This window comes from Drosophila ananassae, chromosome 3L, assembly GCF_017639315.1.
Source record: "Drosophila ananassae strain 14024-0371.13 chromosome 3L, ASM1763931v2, whole genome shotgun sequence".
Lineage (NCBI taxonomy): Eukaryota > Metazoa > Arthropoda > Insecta > Diptera > Drosophilidae > Drosophila > Drosophila ananassae.
Window position 1 is genome coordinate 12,611,028 of NC_057929.1, and position 20,177 is coordinate 12,631,204.

Below are 20,177 nucleotides of genomic sequence, written 5' to 3' on the forward strand. Positions count from 1 at the left end.
ACTCAGAAAATACCGTACATTTCTTTCATTAATTTACCTTTTGTGTTAAAATTAAGGAATTAAGTAATTTGTTGAAAGTTCTGAGTGAGCATACCCCTTACACAGTATACAAACATCGTCTAGGGAATAAATTCTCTCGTATCTTTGAGTGCCGGATATTTGAGCTTAAGATAGTAGAGAAACAATGTCTGGAATTCTTGCATACCGCGTACTGTCAAAAATATGTCTAAGGTTCAAATAAAGGATATTAAGACATCTCTTCATCAATATACTCCATAGATAGATATACTAAAAATATGCTTTAAATACCATAACTTATATAATAAAAATACATCTTAGCAGTTTAAGATCTTGGATTTGTGTGGCGTTTATGCTTTGGAATTCTTAAGAATAGGGCACTTAATAGCCGGAAGTGGTTGCCAGGAACCAGGAATGGGCGCTGGTCAAACAAATACTTATTCGTTTAAGACAAGGAAACCAAAAGAAAGAAATTTCGTGCATTCGAAAAGAGCAACTTCCCATATTTACACTACTGGCCAAAATAATAAGTACACAGATATAGTGTTTATTTGTTTCGATATAACTCGATTTTTTTGCTACAATGTAGTTACAATGTTACACAATTTCTAAAACAAGAATGAAAGTAAACCTGTTTATTTGATATATTTTAAACTATTAAAGCTAGAATTGGGTTAAGATATAATGGTTTTTATTATGTCTTGCATATCTTGGTGTAAACCAGGAATGTATCGAATCCCCCCATAAAGAAGGGGAATAACCGACATTTGTGTAAGAAATCCCCAATTCAGTTTGCCCAAGAATGGAATACCAACCAAAAAATGTTATTTAAAATGCAATTTCAAGAATATTTTATTAATCATCATTTTATAATTTAAGTGGTATTTATATTGATTTTCCATTAGCGCTTCACATTTGCAGAATTGAGAGAACAATCATAATTCATTGATCCGTAAATTGAGTGTGATTACATTGTGGTTTCTTTGCTTGAATTGCTGGCTTTCTTAAGTATGCACATTATGTATAAGTACTAGGGAGTTGCAAAAATATTTTACAATAACAATCAAAAGTACGATCGATAGTTGGTAGATTGGATAATTGATAGTTTAAGAAGTGTGTAACAAAGGCTGAGCGGCCAATAAAGCGTAGAATCTGTAAGTATTAGTTTTTAACTAATTTGTGGCTGGGGGCGGGGAGGAGTTAATGGTGGTCGGATGGTGTGCTGGAGAAACAACCCATGGAATTGAAACCACTTGCAGCACGAGCTTCGAGGATTCAAAGGACACCGGGGTGCGGAGTTTATTGTGACCTGGTATTGTGACTCTGATGCTGCTCACGCAGATGGTGCATCCGGAACCGGTGCATCAGAGCCGGCTGCCGGGGCATCATTGTTCGATTTCTGCTCAGTTGCTTTTAGATTTCGTCCAGTTAAATATATGTATATATGCTTATATAAAAAAGAGTAAAAAGACGCCGCAGGCGCCAAACTTAATGATTAGCTTAGAGCTAGGTATATTTCTATATAAGATATATATATGTATATCTGTGTTTTAGCAAGAGGCCCAATATTGTTTATATGCCATGTTATCGGGAGTTTGAATAGAAAAATTGGAAGAGAAAAAGAGTGGCGCCTTTGCTGTTACAAACGCGATAAGTATGCACTATCTAAGTGAGTGGCTAGAGTGACTAAATATAGATTATTTTACACGTTTTATTGCAATCGCTTGCTTGGTGTTCCTTTCAGCGATGGATGTAACGATTCAAAATCAGCGATTCGAACATGAACTCAAGGATAATCGCACAAGTACATACATACGTCGGTATCTATCTAATGCAGACACTCGTTAGAACATTGACAAAATTTGTGTTTGTTGCTACAGTTTCGTATAATTAAAAGTTTAGGTTTAACTTTGAGACTTTTGCACAGCATTTATGTATTATACATCTTCGTTTATGTTTCATATGTTCATGTGTGTACACACCTGGTAATCATACTCCCACACTACAGTACAGTACAGTACAGTACGAATCGAGTAAAAACCTCTCTATACAAATCGAAGTTCGAAATGAAAATAAATGCGAGTTTTCTTAACTAATCCGAGTATGAAGATTGGAAGCCGGACAACAAACAATGGAGAATGGAGAAAAGCCCTGCAAAGGAAGGTCACTCTAGGGACAGATCTGGCCAGGGGTTCTTCAAGACCTAGATTCTAGAAGGAATCGGGAATCGGGACTCGGGGTGCTGCAGCTACCGTAGAGCGTATAATGAATCAGTCTTTGCGCGTCACAAGTTATCAATCGAAACGGAAAACGGTTCGGTAAATACATACATATATCGAAATCAACGCTAAGCGGGACTATGGGGAGTACTGAGGGTCCTCGGGCATACAAACCGTACAAAAACTAGCTAGATACAAACATACAGTACAATACACATTATCAGTATCATCGATTTCGTTACGATTAGCTTCGATTTGTTTGTTTTCCTTTGTATACAAAGTAGATAATTTATGAATTACAATAATAATTGCGGTTCGAGTACGTAATTAATGTAAAGTACAGTAAAACAAGTTAACAAGCCGTCAAGTTCTTAGAGTTAGGTTAAGATTTTTCGTTTAAATTTAGCGTAAATTTAGAGTTAGGTGTGGGTTAGCTTTGAGCCTAGCCAAAAATTGAATTACAGAATCGAGAGCATAGCAAGTTCCTTTAGCCGTACCCGCTGGCCTGGTTACTTGTAATTGGTGCGTTCCATTCATTAGTTGGTTTAAACTTTAAAGATACAAAAAGTATATGGAGAGTAACGAATCAAAATGTCTTCGTCGGTACGTTTACATACAGGTATATATATATATATAAGTGTGTATGTATATATGCGGGGTGTATATACGAGTGGTTAGCTTTTACTTTGGTTTCGTCTTTATCGAATACGTACAATAAAAAATGTATAATTAGATTTATAATTTCTTTAGACTTGAATTTCAATTTCAATACAAATGTACGCGGAGAGCTGCGGAGAGCCAGCGTTGTAACTTCTTTGCTTGATTTTCTGTTAACCTGAATACAAAAATACATTATCATAAATATACTTTATATTTTATCCGTATTTATATATGTATGTGAGTGTATATATAAACATATATGCTTATATGTCCGCGTGTATATGTATGTATGTATATGTATGCAATTGGTAATTAACTGTCTGCTAGCGACAACTCGACAAAACGATAGGGTTCGGTAGCGGGGATGTCCTCGGCCGCCCGGATCCTTGATCCCTGCTCTACTTGTTGTTCTGGGCCATCACGTGGGGCGACTTGTAGAAGTTGTGCACGAACTCCGAGAGGCTGTACACTGCGCCCGGGCCCTTGCCGGCGCTCATGCAGATGAAGTCTCCCAGGCAGTGTAAGTTCGCTGCAGTAAAGGGAGGAGCAAAGGGAAATATTTCAGTTGTCGTTATGTGTCTTATGCGGCAGTGGAGCGGCACTCACTGTTCGAGAGAATGGGTGGATATGAGGGCGGCGGCTTGATCCAACTCCCATCGGGCCGGCGCATGTGACGCCGATCCGAGGAGAACTCAATGAGATATGTGTCTGCGGGTATGACTCTGAAGAATCTGTGGGGTAAGACATGACGGATAAGTTCGATCAGCTAGGCACCCTTCCGAGGGCCGCCTCACCTGTGGTGCTCCGGTCGCAGGGCCAGGTCGGAGCGGAACGTCTCGGTCACGTACTTGTGGAAATATGTTGGAAATGGCAGCGTGGTGTCCAAATCGAAGACCAAACACCGGTTCGGCGACGGATTGTGCATGAAGAAGACGTGGTAGTCCTGTTATTCCGGGATAAGAATGGTACCATAATCGCCAATATTAAAACGAGGAGATCATTCGAACTATTCGAACTCGAAGGCACTCACCCATATCACAACTTGATCGTCGCCACGTCCTGCTTTTTGGCGCCACAGGGGCACCGTGCGACCCTCGTTGGAGACGAAGACGGCGTAGCACTTAGACAGCTCCTCCGGGCGCGTGCGTTTCACCTGCTCGCAGAGCTTCCACACATTTTCCTCGCTGGGAACACACGAGACACTTGTTTTTATTTTGCACAGGGTCGGAGGAGATTAGGATCAGCTTGAGTCAGAGGACCCCCTACTCTACCCGCCCGGGCTAGGCCCCAGTCCCCGCACGAAATGTCAAGTGGGTGGTGTGACCCGTTCCCCTCAGCGGCTGGGCCGGAACCTCTTTATCAGCAACAGGCCGCCTCTTCGGAATTATAATAATCGATTTTGCTCGGCACGCGGCTGGTCTGGGGCGCCTTGGTCTTTGACTTTTGGCCCCTGGCCCCTGGCCCCCGTCTACCCCATCATCATCGCCCAGTGTTTATAGCTCCTTCAAATAAATTCCAATCAATTTTGCCGCCACACAGTGTTGCTAGCATGCTGGCGGAGGATAGGGCGGAGCAGCAGGAGGGGGCGGCCGAAGGGGCCGCAAACAAGGGGGCGGGCCCAGGTGCATGCGAGCGGGGCATTAAACTAGGTGCCACAGCCGAAGCGGAAAACAGGCCATATCCACAGCCGGAGCCAGGCGACGGGTCCGGTCAGAAGTAGTGGCGGAAAGTGGCTCGCGGCGATATCGTGTGCCGCTGTTATTAATGCTCCCCTCGGCAGGGGTTGCCAGGCAGGGAAAAGGGGTAGGGTGCCGGGGTCCTAATGCCAAGGGGCAATGTCTAAGCTCGCCGACTGCCACTGCACATCTGTGAGCCACAGAGGGCGCTACAGAAGAGTGTTAGCCGACAGGACTAGGGGGTGGTGGTGAGAGAGCGGGGCCTTCCAGCCTTTCCCGCCTGGAAGGAGAACGAGTGAGCACACGCCGAGATGATGGGATGACGGGCAGGAATCTAAGTGCAAATGTGAGTGCGCGAGCAGTTGCGAATTAATCAATGAACAAGTCCTGCGGGAGCCAAGGCGCGGGAGGTGAGGCGGCGGGTGGGGGCAGAGGATGAGGTCAGAGGACGCGGCGACACTTCATCCGGATGCGTGTGTTTGTGCGTCCAATAAAGGACTTTTTTATGTTCGGCGCTTTTTGCTTTATATTTTTCCCGCTTCTTTGTCGAAATGTGTCTGTGTGGGTGGGAGGGTGTGTGTGTGGGTGGGTGGGAGAACATAAAACTCGTATCACGCGGCGGGGTAAACAAGTGTAGGGGCCCACGCTCAGACACCCGCTTTTTTAGGCGACAACTCCTTGGGGGGCTGCCTGCCAAGTTGCCATAACTTGTGTCCTCGGCGTCGCCACCGCCATTTTTGCAATTAGCATTTTAAATATTGCCCCAACACAGACACAGACACACACACAGACACATACACACAGTGTGCTCGTACTTTGTTTAATTTTCGCTTTGGTTTGTGGGCGCCATGTGGTTGTTGCTGTTGGCCGATTGTTTTATAGTCGAAACGCGCCTCTCGCATGTGGCAATAAAAACGAGCCGTCCTTCCGCCCCACCGCCACTCGCAGGACCCTCGCTGGCATAAACACAGCACCAACACAGCGGCACGCGTTCTTGTTCTTGCTGCCAGACATGACCGTTTGACCCAATTTCTGGAGCTGCGCAGCACCAAGCGGCGCCGCATCAGGATTCTCCGGAACAGGACTCCAAGAGGGAGGGCGTAGTGGAGCGACCAGGGGGGACAGGAGGAGCGAGTGAGTAATGAGCGAATTTGAATGCAAAGCGGGCACTTCGACGAGCGAGGAGCACGGAACAAGCGCTGGGATAATGAAAACCATCCCAGCCGACACTGGGGCCGAGGAGCCGAAGCCGAAGGACATGCTACGCTGCGTGGCGAATGTTCTTGCCAAAAGAGATAACGCACAAAAATAAAATATACATAATTAAAAGACGGACGGAGCGCCCGCCAGAGTCGGGAGTCGGGACTGGCCAAGCATGAGATAATCATTCACACAGGACGCGCGAGGGAGCAATGGGAATCATGTGCATCGGAGGGGCTGGAAGCCCAGTCCCCAAGCACAGCTGGGAGGGATTAGTTGGGGACCATGGGCGACGGAATGACTATGATTCGAATGTGTCCCACCACTGGAAGTGAACTAAAGTAACCTCGAGCTGGGCAGTTGTTGGTTTGGGCGCCAAGATACCGTGATCTGATGAGGGAAACTACTTCTATTCCGGGGGTCCCCGGGGGGCTATGCCATGTCTCACGCCCATCAGCCTGCTCCCTAACGCTACCTATTGGGTTAATATTCAGGTGCCGCGGGTGGGTGAGTGATTGTCAGCAGCCTAATGAAAAAGTTTCCTCCCCCGCGCCCGTTCTGGGCGGCCTCGTCGTTCGTTCTGTTTGTTATTGCCGCTTGTTGTTCTTTAGCTGTTGCTTTTGCCCTGCCCGGGGGGCCACCCACCGGACTACACAGGACACAGGACACCATCGGCACGGCACAGGATGTGGCTCGGCTACTCACCAGTAACAGGACACATAGGAGCAGTCCGCTATTTTGGGGAACAGAAAGTCCGTGGTCATCTTGCTGGCGTTCGGGATGCGTTGCTGCTGAATCTATTGTTGTTGCTGTTCCTCTTCCTCGGTAGAGCGGTAGAGTGGGGGCGGCGGAGAGAAGCGGGGGCGGGGCGGGGCAAACTGTCGCTGGGCCACGAGACACGAGGACGAGGGATGAGTGGCAAAATCACTGCATAATGCGCCGCTGCCTGGACGAAAGCAGGGACATTATTGTCGTGTATCGGTGTCCGTATCCGTATCTGGAGCTGTGGCTGTATCTGTGTCTGAGGCCGTATCCGTATCTGTATCTGTATCTGTGTCCGCGCGGTGGCATTGGAGGAGGCTGCTTTCCTGGCGGCTGGTTCTGCTCCTGCTTCTGGGACTTGCTCAGCGGCATTCCTCCATGCTAGTGCGAGGTCCTTTGGCCGACAGGACGGTAGCCTTGGGTGAGTGCAGCAGGGGACTGGACTAGCGATGTGTTTTTATGCTTCTATTTTTGTGCTTGCTGTTTTCTGCCTTTCTCTGGCTTCCAGGATGCTGCTGCTTCTTCTTTCTCTACTGTCACACACATACACACACAGGACATACACTTCTCGCTCTCTCGCTCTCGATTCGGGCTTCGCTGCGATTCGATTCGCTTCGCTTCGTTTTGATTTGATTTTTTGCGTATTTGTTGAATAAATTATTCGAAGGATGCTGCCCGATTCAGGTTCTCCTCTTGTTTTTGTTTCTCGGCAACGCACGTCCGCCTGAAGAAAACAAGCGCTTTCATCCCACGCTGCCGTCCTAGTTGGGGCGTTTGGGGGGATGGCGTTTCGGGGAAAAGGGGCGGTCAGGCGGGGGGCCAGGTGACAGAGCCTGGGGCAACACACTCGACGCAACACTCGATTATACTCCCTGGCTCGGTCTCGCTGGGCTCATCCTTGGCGCCAAGTGTGCTCAGTTGCTTCGCGCGAAGACAGTCTCGAAGAAACCAAAAGAGATACTTTCGGAAAATCCTGGAAAAATCGCGCTCGTTTTAAACTTTTTTCGGGCACATTTTATGTGTTCTGCTTTCTTTTGGTTTGAAGCTCCGGTTTGGTGTGACCATCCCTGGCCTGTTGCCATATACCATTCCAAATAAGCCAAAATACCAACATACTGCTTCCAGGTAGATAGGGGGTTTTTCCCAATCCGTGCTTTTAAGTTTCAAACGACAAAATAAGCAAAGCAAAGCATACCAGCGAAGTATTCCAGTAGGAACAGCTAAGAAAGGAGAACATAGTCTACCTAGATGGCTGGCCAATTTATTTTATGAATAAACACCGGCTAACATTAAATGAAAATTTATTCTAGACTTTAGAATTTGGTTTCGAGAGGTTCAAAAGAAAGTCAACCTTAAACTAGACCCTAAATAAGACGGTATAACAGTCCATTTCTGGTTAGATTGTTTTTCCACCACCGGGTTTCAGTCGCTCACTGACAGAAACTAGCAAGTCTACCACCCCGAAAGCGGCACTCGAGCAAAACCTCGTGGCTGGGCCACTGCGCAACGGTTTTTCGGGTTTCCTAGTTAACACCTCGGCTAATCAATGCTATCTAATCGCCCACCAACTAATGGCCAATTGACGAACAATCATTTTGGCAAAAGCCAATTAGTCGCTGAGAGGGACGCCGAGCTGCGGCAGTCATCCCCCTGTTTCACAAACTCGCGACACACTCGGTAAATATTGCGGAAGGCGAGGCGAAATACTTCTCGTTCGATAAGATAAATCTGCCCAGTCTGTTTGTGGCTGTAAATGATTATTCGCTGAACTTCCTCCAAGAATTCAAGCTCTGCCAACCGGCTGTCGTCAGATAAGCGCAGGAGTATCTGTACTATGTGTATATATGACAGGCTGCGTTAACCCAACCAGATCCGCATACCCGAGGTCCATTACCACAGCTTATGGGCGGTTAAATTGGTCACTTAGTGCCTGTCCGATAAGGGAAAGTTCCACTGATTGCGAGTGGAAAACAGGCGGAGGGGGCGCTCCTCCTAATCCATCGGCAATCTGTCAACCCGTTTGCTTATCAAAGACATTCGAGCCGATCAGCGCCTCGGCCCACTATCAGCGATCAAAACGATCATGACACACAAAACGCCAATCTATTGGCTGGATGACGTCTCCCAGCCGCTTTATCGCCATGGACCCCCTCCCCAACTGGGTGGCTTGTGAGCGGGAGAGTGAGAGTCCGATGGGATCCGCTTAGTTCGCGGAGACGGAGACAAGTCCAACAACGTGGCTAGCGGCGTTCAGTTGCTTCCAGCGACTTACCTCGACGGGTTCGCTCCGCTCCGCTTTGCGCCACTCAGTGCCAGTCCGAGATCCGGGGATCTACTTCGAGTCACGACCTTTCTGGCCGGCAGAACCTGTTTTCCCGCCTCGTGGATAGTTTTTGGCAGCAGGTTCTCCATCTCTTCCCGAGGAAACCCATTCCACACACCACAATCAGAAGTGAGTATTCGTTGCAAGCTAAATTGCTGCCATGCGGACTCATTGACTGTTAATTGGCATCGATTGATCAAAGGCAAGGCGCTCACTCGCGATCCACAAACAAATCGATCGGAGCGCTGGATAATCAGCTGTGGCCCAGTCCCACTTCTTGCCCACTAGAGAGCAGAGAGAACAGGGTCAACAGTCGCGCCGCTTATCGGTTAGAATGTTAATACTAGTACTATCGGGCTGTCGGTGGCAAGGCCACTCGGAGCACCACCCAATGCCTATAGTAACAAACACAGAAGAGAGCAAAACAAGTGATAGAAGGCCTAAAGCTTAAGATACCCATTAATGAAGTATTACCAGTAATTCCCTTCGAGCAAATCGCAAATGAAAGTTTTCGCGGATCAATTTGCTATTCACCTAGCATAACCTCATAACCCCCAGAGCAGTAATCTTGATATTTTTATAATAGGAATCATTTTCCTCGATTAGAAATCTGCAACCGATAGACCGGTTAGGCTATTTTTAGGGCCAGTATTCTATTAGCTATAATTCGGAAGTCTAGTTAGGAAGTCTAAGCAAAAAATATGAACCCGAAATCAGTGAGACAGTTCTATAGCGGGGCTGTAGAGTTGTTAGGCTAAGTCGAGCAAATATACAAACCATAAACCGCCTTATGGGGCTCCAACAAAACCTAATCTCTATCAAGAGAAAAACAAATAGCAGGGCAGTGATTTTCAGGTTCTGTGACAGGTATTATGGCTAAGCGAGTTTACTGAAGGGCCGACATCGTCACGACCGATTGGTATAGGCCAGGTGGTGAGAGCTGAATGGGTTAATTCGGGAGAAGTCCAGTCACATATTCTGAAACATTCGGTTTTCTAGCTCCCAACCAAGGATGAAGGAGCACGAGAGTCTGGGACAGTCCGGAAATGAGAGCAACGGCAGGCAGGCCAGGATCGTCTCGGGACTGGATCGGCCCCTGCAGACGCCGCGTCCGCCTGGAGAACAATTTCGAGCCGTACGGCGACAAGTGGTAGCCGTCATCCTGGCCAACATAGGCGTTTTTTCCACCGGCATGACCCTGGCTATGCCAACCGCCACTATCCATCAGCTGAAGGACACCACGGAACCAGTCCACCTGACCGTCACGGAGGCCTCCTGGTTCGCATCGGTCAATGCTTTGTCGGCTCCCTTGGGAGGACTGCTCTCAGGAGTTTTGCTCGACAGTATTGGGCGAAAGAGGTCTCTCATCGTCCTGAACGTGCTAACCATTGCCGCCTGGATTCTGCTGGCCACGCCCAGTCAAACGGACTCGCAGGCCTTTTTCTGGCAGCTCATCGTCTCGCGTTTCATGCTGGGTGAGTATTCATGCGCAAGCATGGACTTCGATAACCTAACCTTGGTTTTGTCTTCGCAGGAATCGGCATGGGTCTGGCCAGTGCCCCGCCAGGAGTCTATGCGGCCGAGATCAGCGTGCCACGGACGCGGGGAAGCCTCATCCTGGGCACCTCCATCTCAGTGGCTGGTGGCATCACGATTCTGTACGGAATCGGCTACTGCATTCGCGACGACTTCCGGCTGATAGCCCTGATCTGCTGTGGCTACCAACTGGTTGCTCTGCTCTGCGTTTTGCCCTTGCCCGAGAGCCACTGCTGGCTCCTGGCCAAGAAGCGAGTGACTGAGGCCAAGCGGTCCCTTAACTACTTCAGGGGCTTTAACAAATCAGGTAAGATCAGCCTTCCCCCAAATCCCAAGGTTACGACTCCCCCAAGAAGAAATCAAAGTCAATAGGCGTTTGGCTTCAAGTTGAATAATTACTGTCATAGCGCCGTTTTGTCACTTCCAAGGCCCTTATCTGTTTGCACTTGAAATGAAAAAATGTTGGAAGTTTATTAGCACTTAAGTCACACCTTAATATTCTCCCGGGGAATCGTAAATCTGATGAAACTAATCATTTTCCATGTTCTGGCAACAGACATACATATATTGGGCAGTAATTCCCAGCCCCAGCCTTATTACTATGACTTTGGCAAATAGCGAAGAGCTTCTTGGGGGAGGTCGTTATGGAGATTCTTCTCCAGCCCTGATAATTTCTTCACTTTTCTTGCTCCCTCAGACGAGATCACCCATCCGCTGGTTTTGGAGGAGTATCAAGTGTTGCAGAAGTCGCTGCAGCAGCGGGACGCCGAGGTGAAGGAGTCCTTTTGGAGGAGTCTCAAACAGCCGGAGGTCCACAAGCCCCTGCTCATCCTGATGTCGCTGTTCGCTTTCCAGCAGCTGACGGGCATCTTCGTGGTCATCGTGTACGCGGTGCAAATATCATCGGAAGCCGGCATCCAGATCGATCCGTTCATGTGTGCCCTGCTGATAGGCTTGGCCCGTCTGATCACCACCTGCCCGATGGGCTACATCTTGGAGCTTTGGGGCCGCCGCAAGGCCGGATTAATATCCACTGTGGGAATGTCTGCGTGCATGTTCCTGCTGGCCGGACAGAGCTGGAGTGAGTTCCTTCAGGGAGTGCCCTACTTGCCAGTTGTAGCCATTGTGGGCTTCATTGTGCTGAGCACTTTGGGTCTGTACACACTGCCCTTCTTCATGATCTCCGAGCTGTTCCCGCAAAGGGTGAGAGGGCCTGCGTCCGGACTGACGGTGGCGGTCGGCATGTTCATCTCCTTCGTGTGCCTGAAGACTTTTCCCGACCTTAAGGAGGCTATCGGCATGCCCAACTGTTTCGTGTTCTTCGGGGTCATGGCCCTGCTGGCCCTGGTCTTTGTCTACTGGGCTCTGCCGGAGACCCGCCGCCGCTCCCTCCTGGAGATCGAGGAGCAGTTCCGGACAGGGAAAAGCCGGAAACGTCAAACTCAGGCCGATGTCGAGATGCAGGAGGTCTTTGTCCGGAAATCAGACAACTGATTTCGACAGATTTCGAAATCGTAAACTTAAGTAGATTCCCATGTGTGCTTAGTACTGTGATAGACCATAAATACACCACAAAATTCTATATTACACCGGGACTGAATTGGAAAAATATTCTCATTTGTTAAACCATTACCACGCTGTTTGTACTGAGCAAGCGCCGTGGAATCAAATAGATTAAGTCAGCCTATACTGAGCCGCTCGCCGATAAGGTCCCGGCCACTGTCTACCTGTTCACAAAATACAAACAACATTTAAAACTTGGTCACATTTTGTTCTCACGCACCTGCCGTTCCAGGCACTGATATAAATTAGTGGCACGCACTGCTCTTCCACCTTGATCTAACCTCTCAATCACGACACTTCAACAGCGCGGATTCTATCTCGCAACCCCCTTTCTCTCTTTTCAGCAAGTCAAGTTTGTGGCCAACGTCATTCGTTTGCCGATCATGAGAGTAAGAGAGCGACACTTTTCCCATGTGGTATAAGAGAAGTATCAAGAGCTACTTTTCCCTATTAATTCTGACAGCTACTGCATATACTGCGCCCAACAGACTTCTAATACGTGTGTAGGAGTACAAGAATTTGGAAAAAAATCGATGGAAAAATTTATTTTCAGGTTTTGATGCAGAATGAAAGCTGATGAACTCACAATTCGATCGAGGTATTCCGCTCAAGGATCGGGTGAAAATTGGCCAAGATAGAGACATCGCAAGGGGCCATATGTGGAAACCAGGCACTGGAACGGGTTGCCCCACAAGATTTGGGGAAAAAATCGAAGGAAAAATTTATTTTCAGGTTTTGATGCAGATTGAAAGCTAATGAACCCACAATTCGATCAAGGTATTCCGCTCAAGGATCGGGTGAAAATTGGCCAAGATAGAGACATCGCAAGGGGCCATATGTGGAAACCAGGCACAAGAAGGGGTTGCCCCACAAGAATTGGGGAAAAAATCGCTGGAAAAATGTATTTTCAGGTTTTGATGCAGAATGAAAGCTGATGAACTCACAATTCGATCGAGGTATTCCGCTCAAGGATCGGGTGAAAATTGGCCAAGATAGAGACATCGCAAGGGGCCATATGTGGAAACCAGGCACTGGAACGGGTTGCCCCACAAGATTTGGGGAAAAAATCGAAGGAAAAATTTATTTTCAGGTTTTGATGCAGATTGAAAGCTAATGAACCCACAATTCGATCAAGGTATTCCGCTCAAGGATCGGGTGAAAATTGGCCAAGATAGAGACATCGCAAGGGGCCATATGTGGAAACCAGGCACAAGAAGGGGTTGCCCCACAAGAATTGGGGAAAAAATCGCTGGAAAAATGTATTTTCAGGTTTTGATGCAGATTGAAAGCTAATGAACCCACAATTCGATCAAGGTATTCCGCTCAAGGATCGGGTGAAAATTGGCCAAGATAGAGACATCGCAAGGGGCCATATGTGGAAACCAGGCACAAAAAGGGGTTGCCCCACAAGAATTGGGGAAAAAATCGATGGAAAAATTTATTTTCAGGGTTTGATGCAGAATGAAAGCTGATGAACTCACAATTCGATCAAGGTATTCCGCTCAAGGATCGGGTGAAAATTGGCCAAGATAGAGACATCGCAAGGGGCTATATGTGGAAACCAGGCACAAGAAGGGGTTGCCCCAAAAGAATTGGGGAAAAAATCGATCGAAAAATGTATTTTCAGAGTTTGATGCAGAATGAAAGCTGATGAACCCACAATTCGATCAAGGTATTCCGCTCGAGGATCGGGTGAAAATTGGCCAAGATAGAGACATCGCAAGGGGCCATATGTGGAAAACAGAGATTAGAAGGGGTTCCCCCACAAGAAATGGGGAAAAAATCGATCGAAAAATTTATTTTCAGGTTTTGATGCAGAATGAAAGCTGATGAACTCACAATTCGATCAATGTATTTCGCTCAAGGATCGGGTGAAAATTGGCCAAGATAGAGACATCGCAAGGGGCCATATGTGGAAACCAGGCACAAGAAGGGGTTGCCCCACAAGAATTGGGGAAAAAATCGATGGAAAAATTTATTTTCAGGTTTTGATGCAGATTGAAAGCTAATGAACCCACAATTCGATCAAGGTATTTTGCTTAAGGATCGGGTGAAAATAGGCTAAGAAGGGAGATTAGAAGGGTTTGCCCCACAAGAATTGGGGAAAAAATTGATCGAAATATTTATTTTCAGGTTTAGATGCAGGTTTAGATCGAAAAATTTGGAAATTGTGGAAATCCCAGTGCCTCTTCTTCCCAAGGGTAGGGATAAGGAACCCCTGAGTGTCTTGACTTTTACAGACGAAAGAATTTGGTTCTGTGGCAACAACGTGTGTGGTCCAAAAGTATCTTCTTCGAGTCGCGTGGCCTTCAAAAGAAGCGTAGCAGTTGCAATTGGTAGCAATTAAGTGCAGTACGCCGATTTGCTTTGTGGTAATGGTTAATGGCAATGGTAACGTCGATAAAGTGCCATCGTCGGCAAACAGCTTGTTCCTGAAGCAGGTCCAAAATTCGGTCCTTCATTATGCCCCAGGCTTGCAAAAATTGGACGAAAAATCTGTTCTGCTTTGGTCGTTAACGAGATGAAGTTTGAAAGGAGCCAGCCACCGAGCTGCGTGCGCCCAAATGCAGGATCCTTTCAAAAGCGCGTACCCCTCCTTGGTTTCTGCTTCCAACAGCTCCTTCTTCAGCCTTACACTGCGAGGTGGCCAAGTGCAGATAGGCAGGCAGATAGGACCTAACGACTCGAGGAATATTTCTGACTGTGCAATAAAGTTGGGATTTTTCAGAGTGCATCAGCTTGGAATGCTTCAGGCGTCGAGGCGTACGTTTATGTAATTATAATAAGTTTTCAATTTTATGGCTTAATAATGCGGTGGGCAGAGGGCACGGGCATCCGCCGAGAGCTGCATCCGTTGCCAGCTGGAGCTGCCCCGTCATTAGGCGACAAGCGTTTAGGCCATGTCAAGAGCGGCGCAGGCCGAAAATCGGGCAAGTTGTTTCGGGCGATTAAGTCAACAAGAGACGGCGCTAACGTGGTATGGTACATGCCACATGATGCGGCCAACCGGGTCCAGGTTGAATGAACTGATGCTGCCACGGGATAATGCCGAAAATTGATGAGCTGCAAATGTGCGAACATTAAAGTTTCCGCTGGCGATGCGCGGCAGTAGCCGCGCTGCCTCCCTCCCTCCATCCAGCCGCCTCCCCTGGCGTGTCTGATTCCTGGCGGTAATCCGACACCTGCCGTGAATTTCGCACTTGGACGCATCGATTACCGCTGTCCGGATTGAAATGTCAACAGCCAGACCAAGGTGGAAGCATCGGCGGTTAAATGACACGTAACGTTTGCTGTGCCAACATCGAATTGGACAATCGGCGGAATAATTCCGCAGCCTGCAAGCCGACATATGTGAGGTGAGAGCAATCTGTGTGGTTTTGGGAAAACAAAGGAGCCCTTTTGGAAGGGAAGCCACGCGTAAACCGCATCGGGGTGGGATGATCAGCCTCCCCGTCCTAGGCGATCATCCCAAGTCTCGCTTACCGGATCTGTCATTATTGTCCTCTCGAACGCAGCAGGACGCGTGTTCGAGGGGACCGTGGCTTTGTTTTGATGCGAATTTGATTATGTTTATAAGGCAATAAATTTGAAAATCAGCACCTCGACCGCACAGAACTGTGACTATAACCGCTTTGTCTGCTATGACAATGCAGAGAGTACATTAAACGGGTAATTTATAGTTGACTCTTGTTGGCTGTAGTTGAGGGACCGGGGATCTTCGGTGGGTCCTGTTTTCCTTTGCAACCCTTACCTCTTCCTGCGCAAATGACATTGTTAAAACGCCCCAAGTGTCTGCAATTTGTTGCTGCACTTAATGTAGTTATAATTCTTAAAAGCTCCAGTATCCACCAGTGCGCGCATTAAGCCAAAGTAGCCCTTTGCTGATCGCTTCTTGCTGATTGTACACCTCTGGGGATCGAGCTGGTCGCCAAATTACAAGTACCCCGAAAGGGTACGATCGGAGAATCGGAGGATCTGGCCAAAGCAGCTGCCAGCTCCGCGCGAGAAAGAAAGGCATCGAATTCGCCAAGACTAGCAAATACCTGGTAGTCACAAATCGATGGGGTTTGTTTAAACTACCTGCAGGCCGTTCTCGTACTTCGTGGCCCAGAAAATCGGGGACCTGGACTTGCTCTTGCTTGGCAGAGCATGTCAAAGCGCCAAGCGACCCCTGGTGCCCCTCAATTTCGCAAGTATCTGGCAAATATGTAGCCCCACACCACTTCGAGATCATCGATCGGCGATCAGCGAGGTGGGCAAAAACCAGAAGTGATTTTTGGCAGCATTACAAATTCGGCAGTAACCGGAGGAAGGGGCCAGCCAGAACCTGTGTTTACCTTCGATCCGATAATCGCCGCTGCAGCCGGGGGGTTTGTTCCTCTTTTTGCCTCTTTAAAGTGTCTGGCAAGGTGTGCAGACTGCCACATTAGCCGGCCAATGGGCTGCTTTACACCTTTGCGGGGCGGACAGGGAGCGGAATGCGGCAGAGCCGTGGGGTGGGGTCCTCCCTAGCCCCACTTGAGGAACCCAGGACCGCCGCCCGACTCATAAAAGGTGTGGAAGGGGTTCGGTGGGCGGTGCCGCCTCAACTGCTCCAGCCCAGTGCTATCCCGCGCCTAGGAACCTCTGGCTAGCGACTTTAATTTTTCAATTAGTCGAGCTACCGTATTTGACTTTTGCTCCTCGTCAGCCGACCGTCCCATCAGGCGACCGCCAAAGGGGCCAACGAACCAGCATGATCATCCTGGGACTCGGATCTGGAATCGGAATCTGACTTTGGAATGGATCGTAAAAAATATTGCATTTAGCCAGACGGGCAGGCAGCCAGAGCGGCCGAGGCAAACGCTTTCCGCGTTTTTCGATTACGATGCAGATGGAACTTGATGTGGCAAAGTTTTTATTGTTATTTTAACACTTTTCCTGGCCCGGTGGCTGGTAGGATGGGATATGGGAACACTGGACAGCGGCCCAGGAGCAGGGAGCAAGCTCGATGGCCTAGACAAGCGTATAATTGATTTGGATTCTATGATGTGTGCTGGCCGATTTCCAGAGGCGTTGCGAGCCATAAAAACCATAATTACAGTCACACACAAGTGAAAGAGGGGAGCTCAAGGAGTTTCAGCAGCGGTGCAGAGAGATTCCCACCTCACAGTCGCTGTGAGTGAACCTCCGGCCGATTAGAGCTTGAGTTTTAAAATTCTGCAGTGGATAGGCTTTGGTGCTTCAGTGTGAATCGTACATGTATCTGCAAAAAACACCCTTTAATCTTATCGATTACAGTCTCCTAATCTATAATCTGGGTGGATCCCTGGCACATCCTATCATTAGCCTGTCAGCGGCGAGCTGCTAGGCCTGCATGGCGTGTTTATTGTGTTTGATCAAATAATTTCTGTTTTATGGCCCAGTAAGTGTCCTTTCTCCCTATTCTTTCCTCGTTGTCCCTGCCGTCTTGTTTTCTTCTTGCGCGGACCTGGCCCAGCTCCTTGCTCCTCCTTTTTCAATTTAGCCATAATTATGTCAGACATTTAATTTATCGCGGCAAAGGTTCCTTAGTCCTTTCGCAGGGGCTTCCTTTCTTGCACGCAAACTTTCGGGCCAGGACTCACCCTGCTCCGGGCTTCCTTTCTCCGCCCGAGGGAATCTCTCTCCATCCCATCCCGTCTCCATGCCCCTTCCCCTTCACCTCCCCCTATACAATTGTGGCCGCCATTTTGTGCGCCAGTGTCAGGGTTCAGTGGAGCGCAGGACGAGTCGACTCTTAATGTGAGAAAATGCTACAACTCCAGTCTCGCCGGCAGAGGGTCCTGTCAGAGGCCTCGTCCTCCCGTAATTGCTCATTTGGCTTATCGGCCGGCCAATCCACTGGCTCTCCTGCTACCACTGCAGGTGTGGAATGTCCTAATAAAACCCTGTAAACTCTATAAAAATTTCGATTTGTGGAAATTGCGTTTTTATTAATTGGCTTTGACATGCCAGTGTCAGTCCTTCGCCAGCCTGTGTCCTAGTTTCTGTTTCCAGTTTTATGGCCCCTTAGAAATCGCGTGCCTTTCGTCCTCCTACGCACTTGTAGTTGTGAGGGACACAGAATTATGGGTAGTTGGGCTGCAACTCCTAGGAACACTTTTATCTTATCGTTTGTCGGCGACTATTTACGAAATTGCCCGATTGTTGTCTTGGTCTTGCGCCACGCGTGTCCTGAAAGCAAGGTGCAACAGGACCGAGCAGCAAGGATCGGGAGGCGAGCCCAGAGCAGTGCAACCTGCCTGACTGCATCCATCATCGCGTGGCAGTCCCTTGATTTGAGGCACATGCGTAACCTGCGCCAATTTGGCGACCCGCACACACATCAACAAAGTCCTCCTGGTCCTTGTCTCCTCTCCTCAATTTTTTGTTGTCCTTTTTCGGACAATTTTCGATGCTGGCTTGCATCTGCTGATTGCAAGAACGGGGCTCCGCAACAAGAACCCTCAATTAGGCCGCCCCTGCAATTAGAAAATACGTTTCATACCAGGATTCAACCATACCAGGGTCTGTGCAGTCTCGACTTTCTCGATAGCAAAAAGCGGCGGCCGATAATTTCATCGCCGAAAGAGCGCCCACGCCACGAACTTTCAGTTTTTGCTCGATTCCCAGGCGCATTCCGATCGGATGCCCCTCATTAATGACCATGAAATCTAGACTATCTGCCCGGAGTCAATTCCGCAGACTGACCTCCAGGCACGAGCCGCCCCAAAAAGAGCCCCTAAATCGGGAGCAGCTCCTGTATTTTTTTTTGGCGGCCATCCTAATGAGTTCGTGGCACGAATCAGTGCCTGTGGCAAGCAGCTCGGCCTAATTTGCTCCAGAAAAACTTGATGTGGGTGTCTGCTCACTCCTCCGACCCTCGTCATCCGCCGCCGCTCCGGGCTCCGGAGTGGATTTCATTTCAATTACAATATAAGCGAGTGTAAATTCCGCGATAGCAATCGCAGTTTGCGGCGCGCGTGGAAAGCGAAGTCAATCGGAAGAAGTTAAGCCGTTGTCCCGCCCCTTTTCATTACAGCCGGCTTTCGGTGCACTACCCCACTGCTCGCTGCTCGCTGCTGACAATCGCCCAATATTAAAACCAGTGCAAGCTCGGCCAAATTTCCCACTTCCGTTGCTCATTTGAATGCCCTTGACAGGAGGGACTGCTCGACGAGGCGGACAGTTTGTCCCTCAACAGTCCCGTATTGCAAACATTCGATTAAACAAGGAAGTCAAGGACTCTTTTATGGTCTAATTATGATACTGTTAAACACCTCATAAGGTCTATGAGTGACTTGATCATCCCACTTAAAAGGTATTGACTGACTGGCACCAGGTTGTCCTTTTTCCTAAGGGGTACTTCGGACTCGAGAGGACAGCTCTCTAGTTGGACTTTGCTGCCCGCCTAAACGCACACTTCCCACACAGATTTGTGCGCGCGCCTTAATTGGGGCGTAGTTGGCTTTTGGTCTCGGCCGGGGTTTGGGTAATTGCTGCCACTTGAAAGGCTTTCGGTCACATAATCGCCTTGTCAGATAGAGCAAGACACACGCTGGTGCTGCGAGGCGGTGGGGCGGGACTGGGCGTTGGGCGTGGCGAGTTGGGTGGGCCGAAGGACTGAAGGACCTCGCAGCACGGACCCGGACAGGGGTGGGAGGCAGGGCGGATGATGCCACCACGCACGGATGGGTCGCTTGATCTTATTATGCCGCGCTTGGTTGCCTGGGAAAAGTCAGAGGCAGCTGGCTGGCAAATGGCAACTGGTAACTGGTAGCTGGTAGCAGGCAGCTTCTGGTGTATCAGCCCATTGTGCTTCCGACCCCCCAGCCTTTGTGACAGTTTTATCTCTGCCCAGCAGCAGCCTCAGCCGGAGGCAAGTCGGGCCTAAGAATTGTTCATGTTTTCGCACACAGGTTTTTGTGGTTTTTTGTGGTGGCAAGTGGATTTGCCTGCGCCACGCGGCTACAGAAAGGGTTACATGTTTAGCCGGTCTTGGGCAGCGATGGCCCACGAAGGCTGGAGGTTCCTCTGCTCTGATCGGCCTTAGATGTCCCAGTCATGGCCACTAATTTCCATTATACCCAGCCGATGTGGGCGCTGTGCCCCGAACTGGATCAATAATGCCAGCTCCGCCCGCCCCGCCCCCGAACAACCAACGAGCAATATGACAGTTTTATCTTTCAGCGCCAGTCACCGTCGCAGTGGAAATTCATT

General features: G+C 48.8%; 2 protein-coding genes across 4 annotated transcripts; one reads left to right on the forward strand and one right to left on the reverse strand.

The window, feature by feature from the left end:
- Window positions 1-1,284: 1,284 nt before the first annotated feature.
- LOC6494364 (protein N-terminal glutamine amidohydrolase) lies at window positions 1,285-6,921 on the reverse strand. Its single transcript, XM_001960419.4, has 5 exons — window positions 6,479-6,921; window positions 3,928-4,081; window positions 3,692-3,840; window positions 3,504-3,628; window positions 1,285-3,426 (listed from the first exon to the last, which is right to left on the reverse strand). Exons 1-5 carry the CDS (start codon window positions 6,535-6,537, stop codon window positions 3,296-3,298), a joined length of 618 nt encoding a protein of 205 aa, XP_001960455.1. The 5' UTR covers window positions 6,538-6,921; the 3' UTR covers window positions 1,285-3,295.
- Window positions 6,922-8,081: 1,160 nt separating this feature from the next.
- LOC6496210 (facilitated trehalose transporter Tret1) lies at window positions 8,082-12,155 on the forward strand. 3 transcript variants are annotated; one of them, XM_014908186.3, is made up of 4 exons: window positions 8,082-8,212; window positions 9,858-10,333; window positions 10,393-10,701; window positions 11,092-12,155. In XM_014908186.3, exons 1-4 carry the CDS (start codon window positions 8,082-8,084, stop codon window positions 11,886-11,888), a joined length of 1,713 nt encoding a protein of 570 aa, XP_014763672.2. In that variant the 3' UTR covers window positions 11,889-12,155. The 3 variants fall into 3 exon arrangements, with proteins under 3 accessions (XP_014763672.2, XP_014763673.1, XP_001960457.1); XM_014908187.3 differs by lacking the exon at window positions 8,082-8,212 and adding an exon at window positions 8,762-8,987; XM_001960421.4 differs by lacking the exon at window positions 8,082-8,212 and adding an exon at window positions 9,773-9,791.
- The last annotated feature ends 8,022 nt before the right edge of the window (window positions 12,156-20,177 follow it).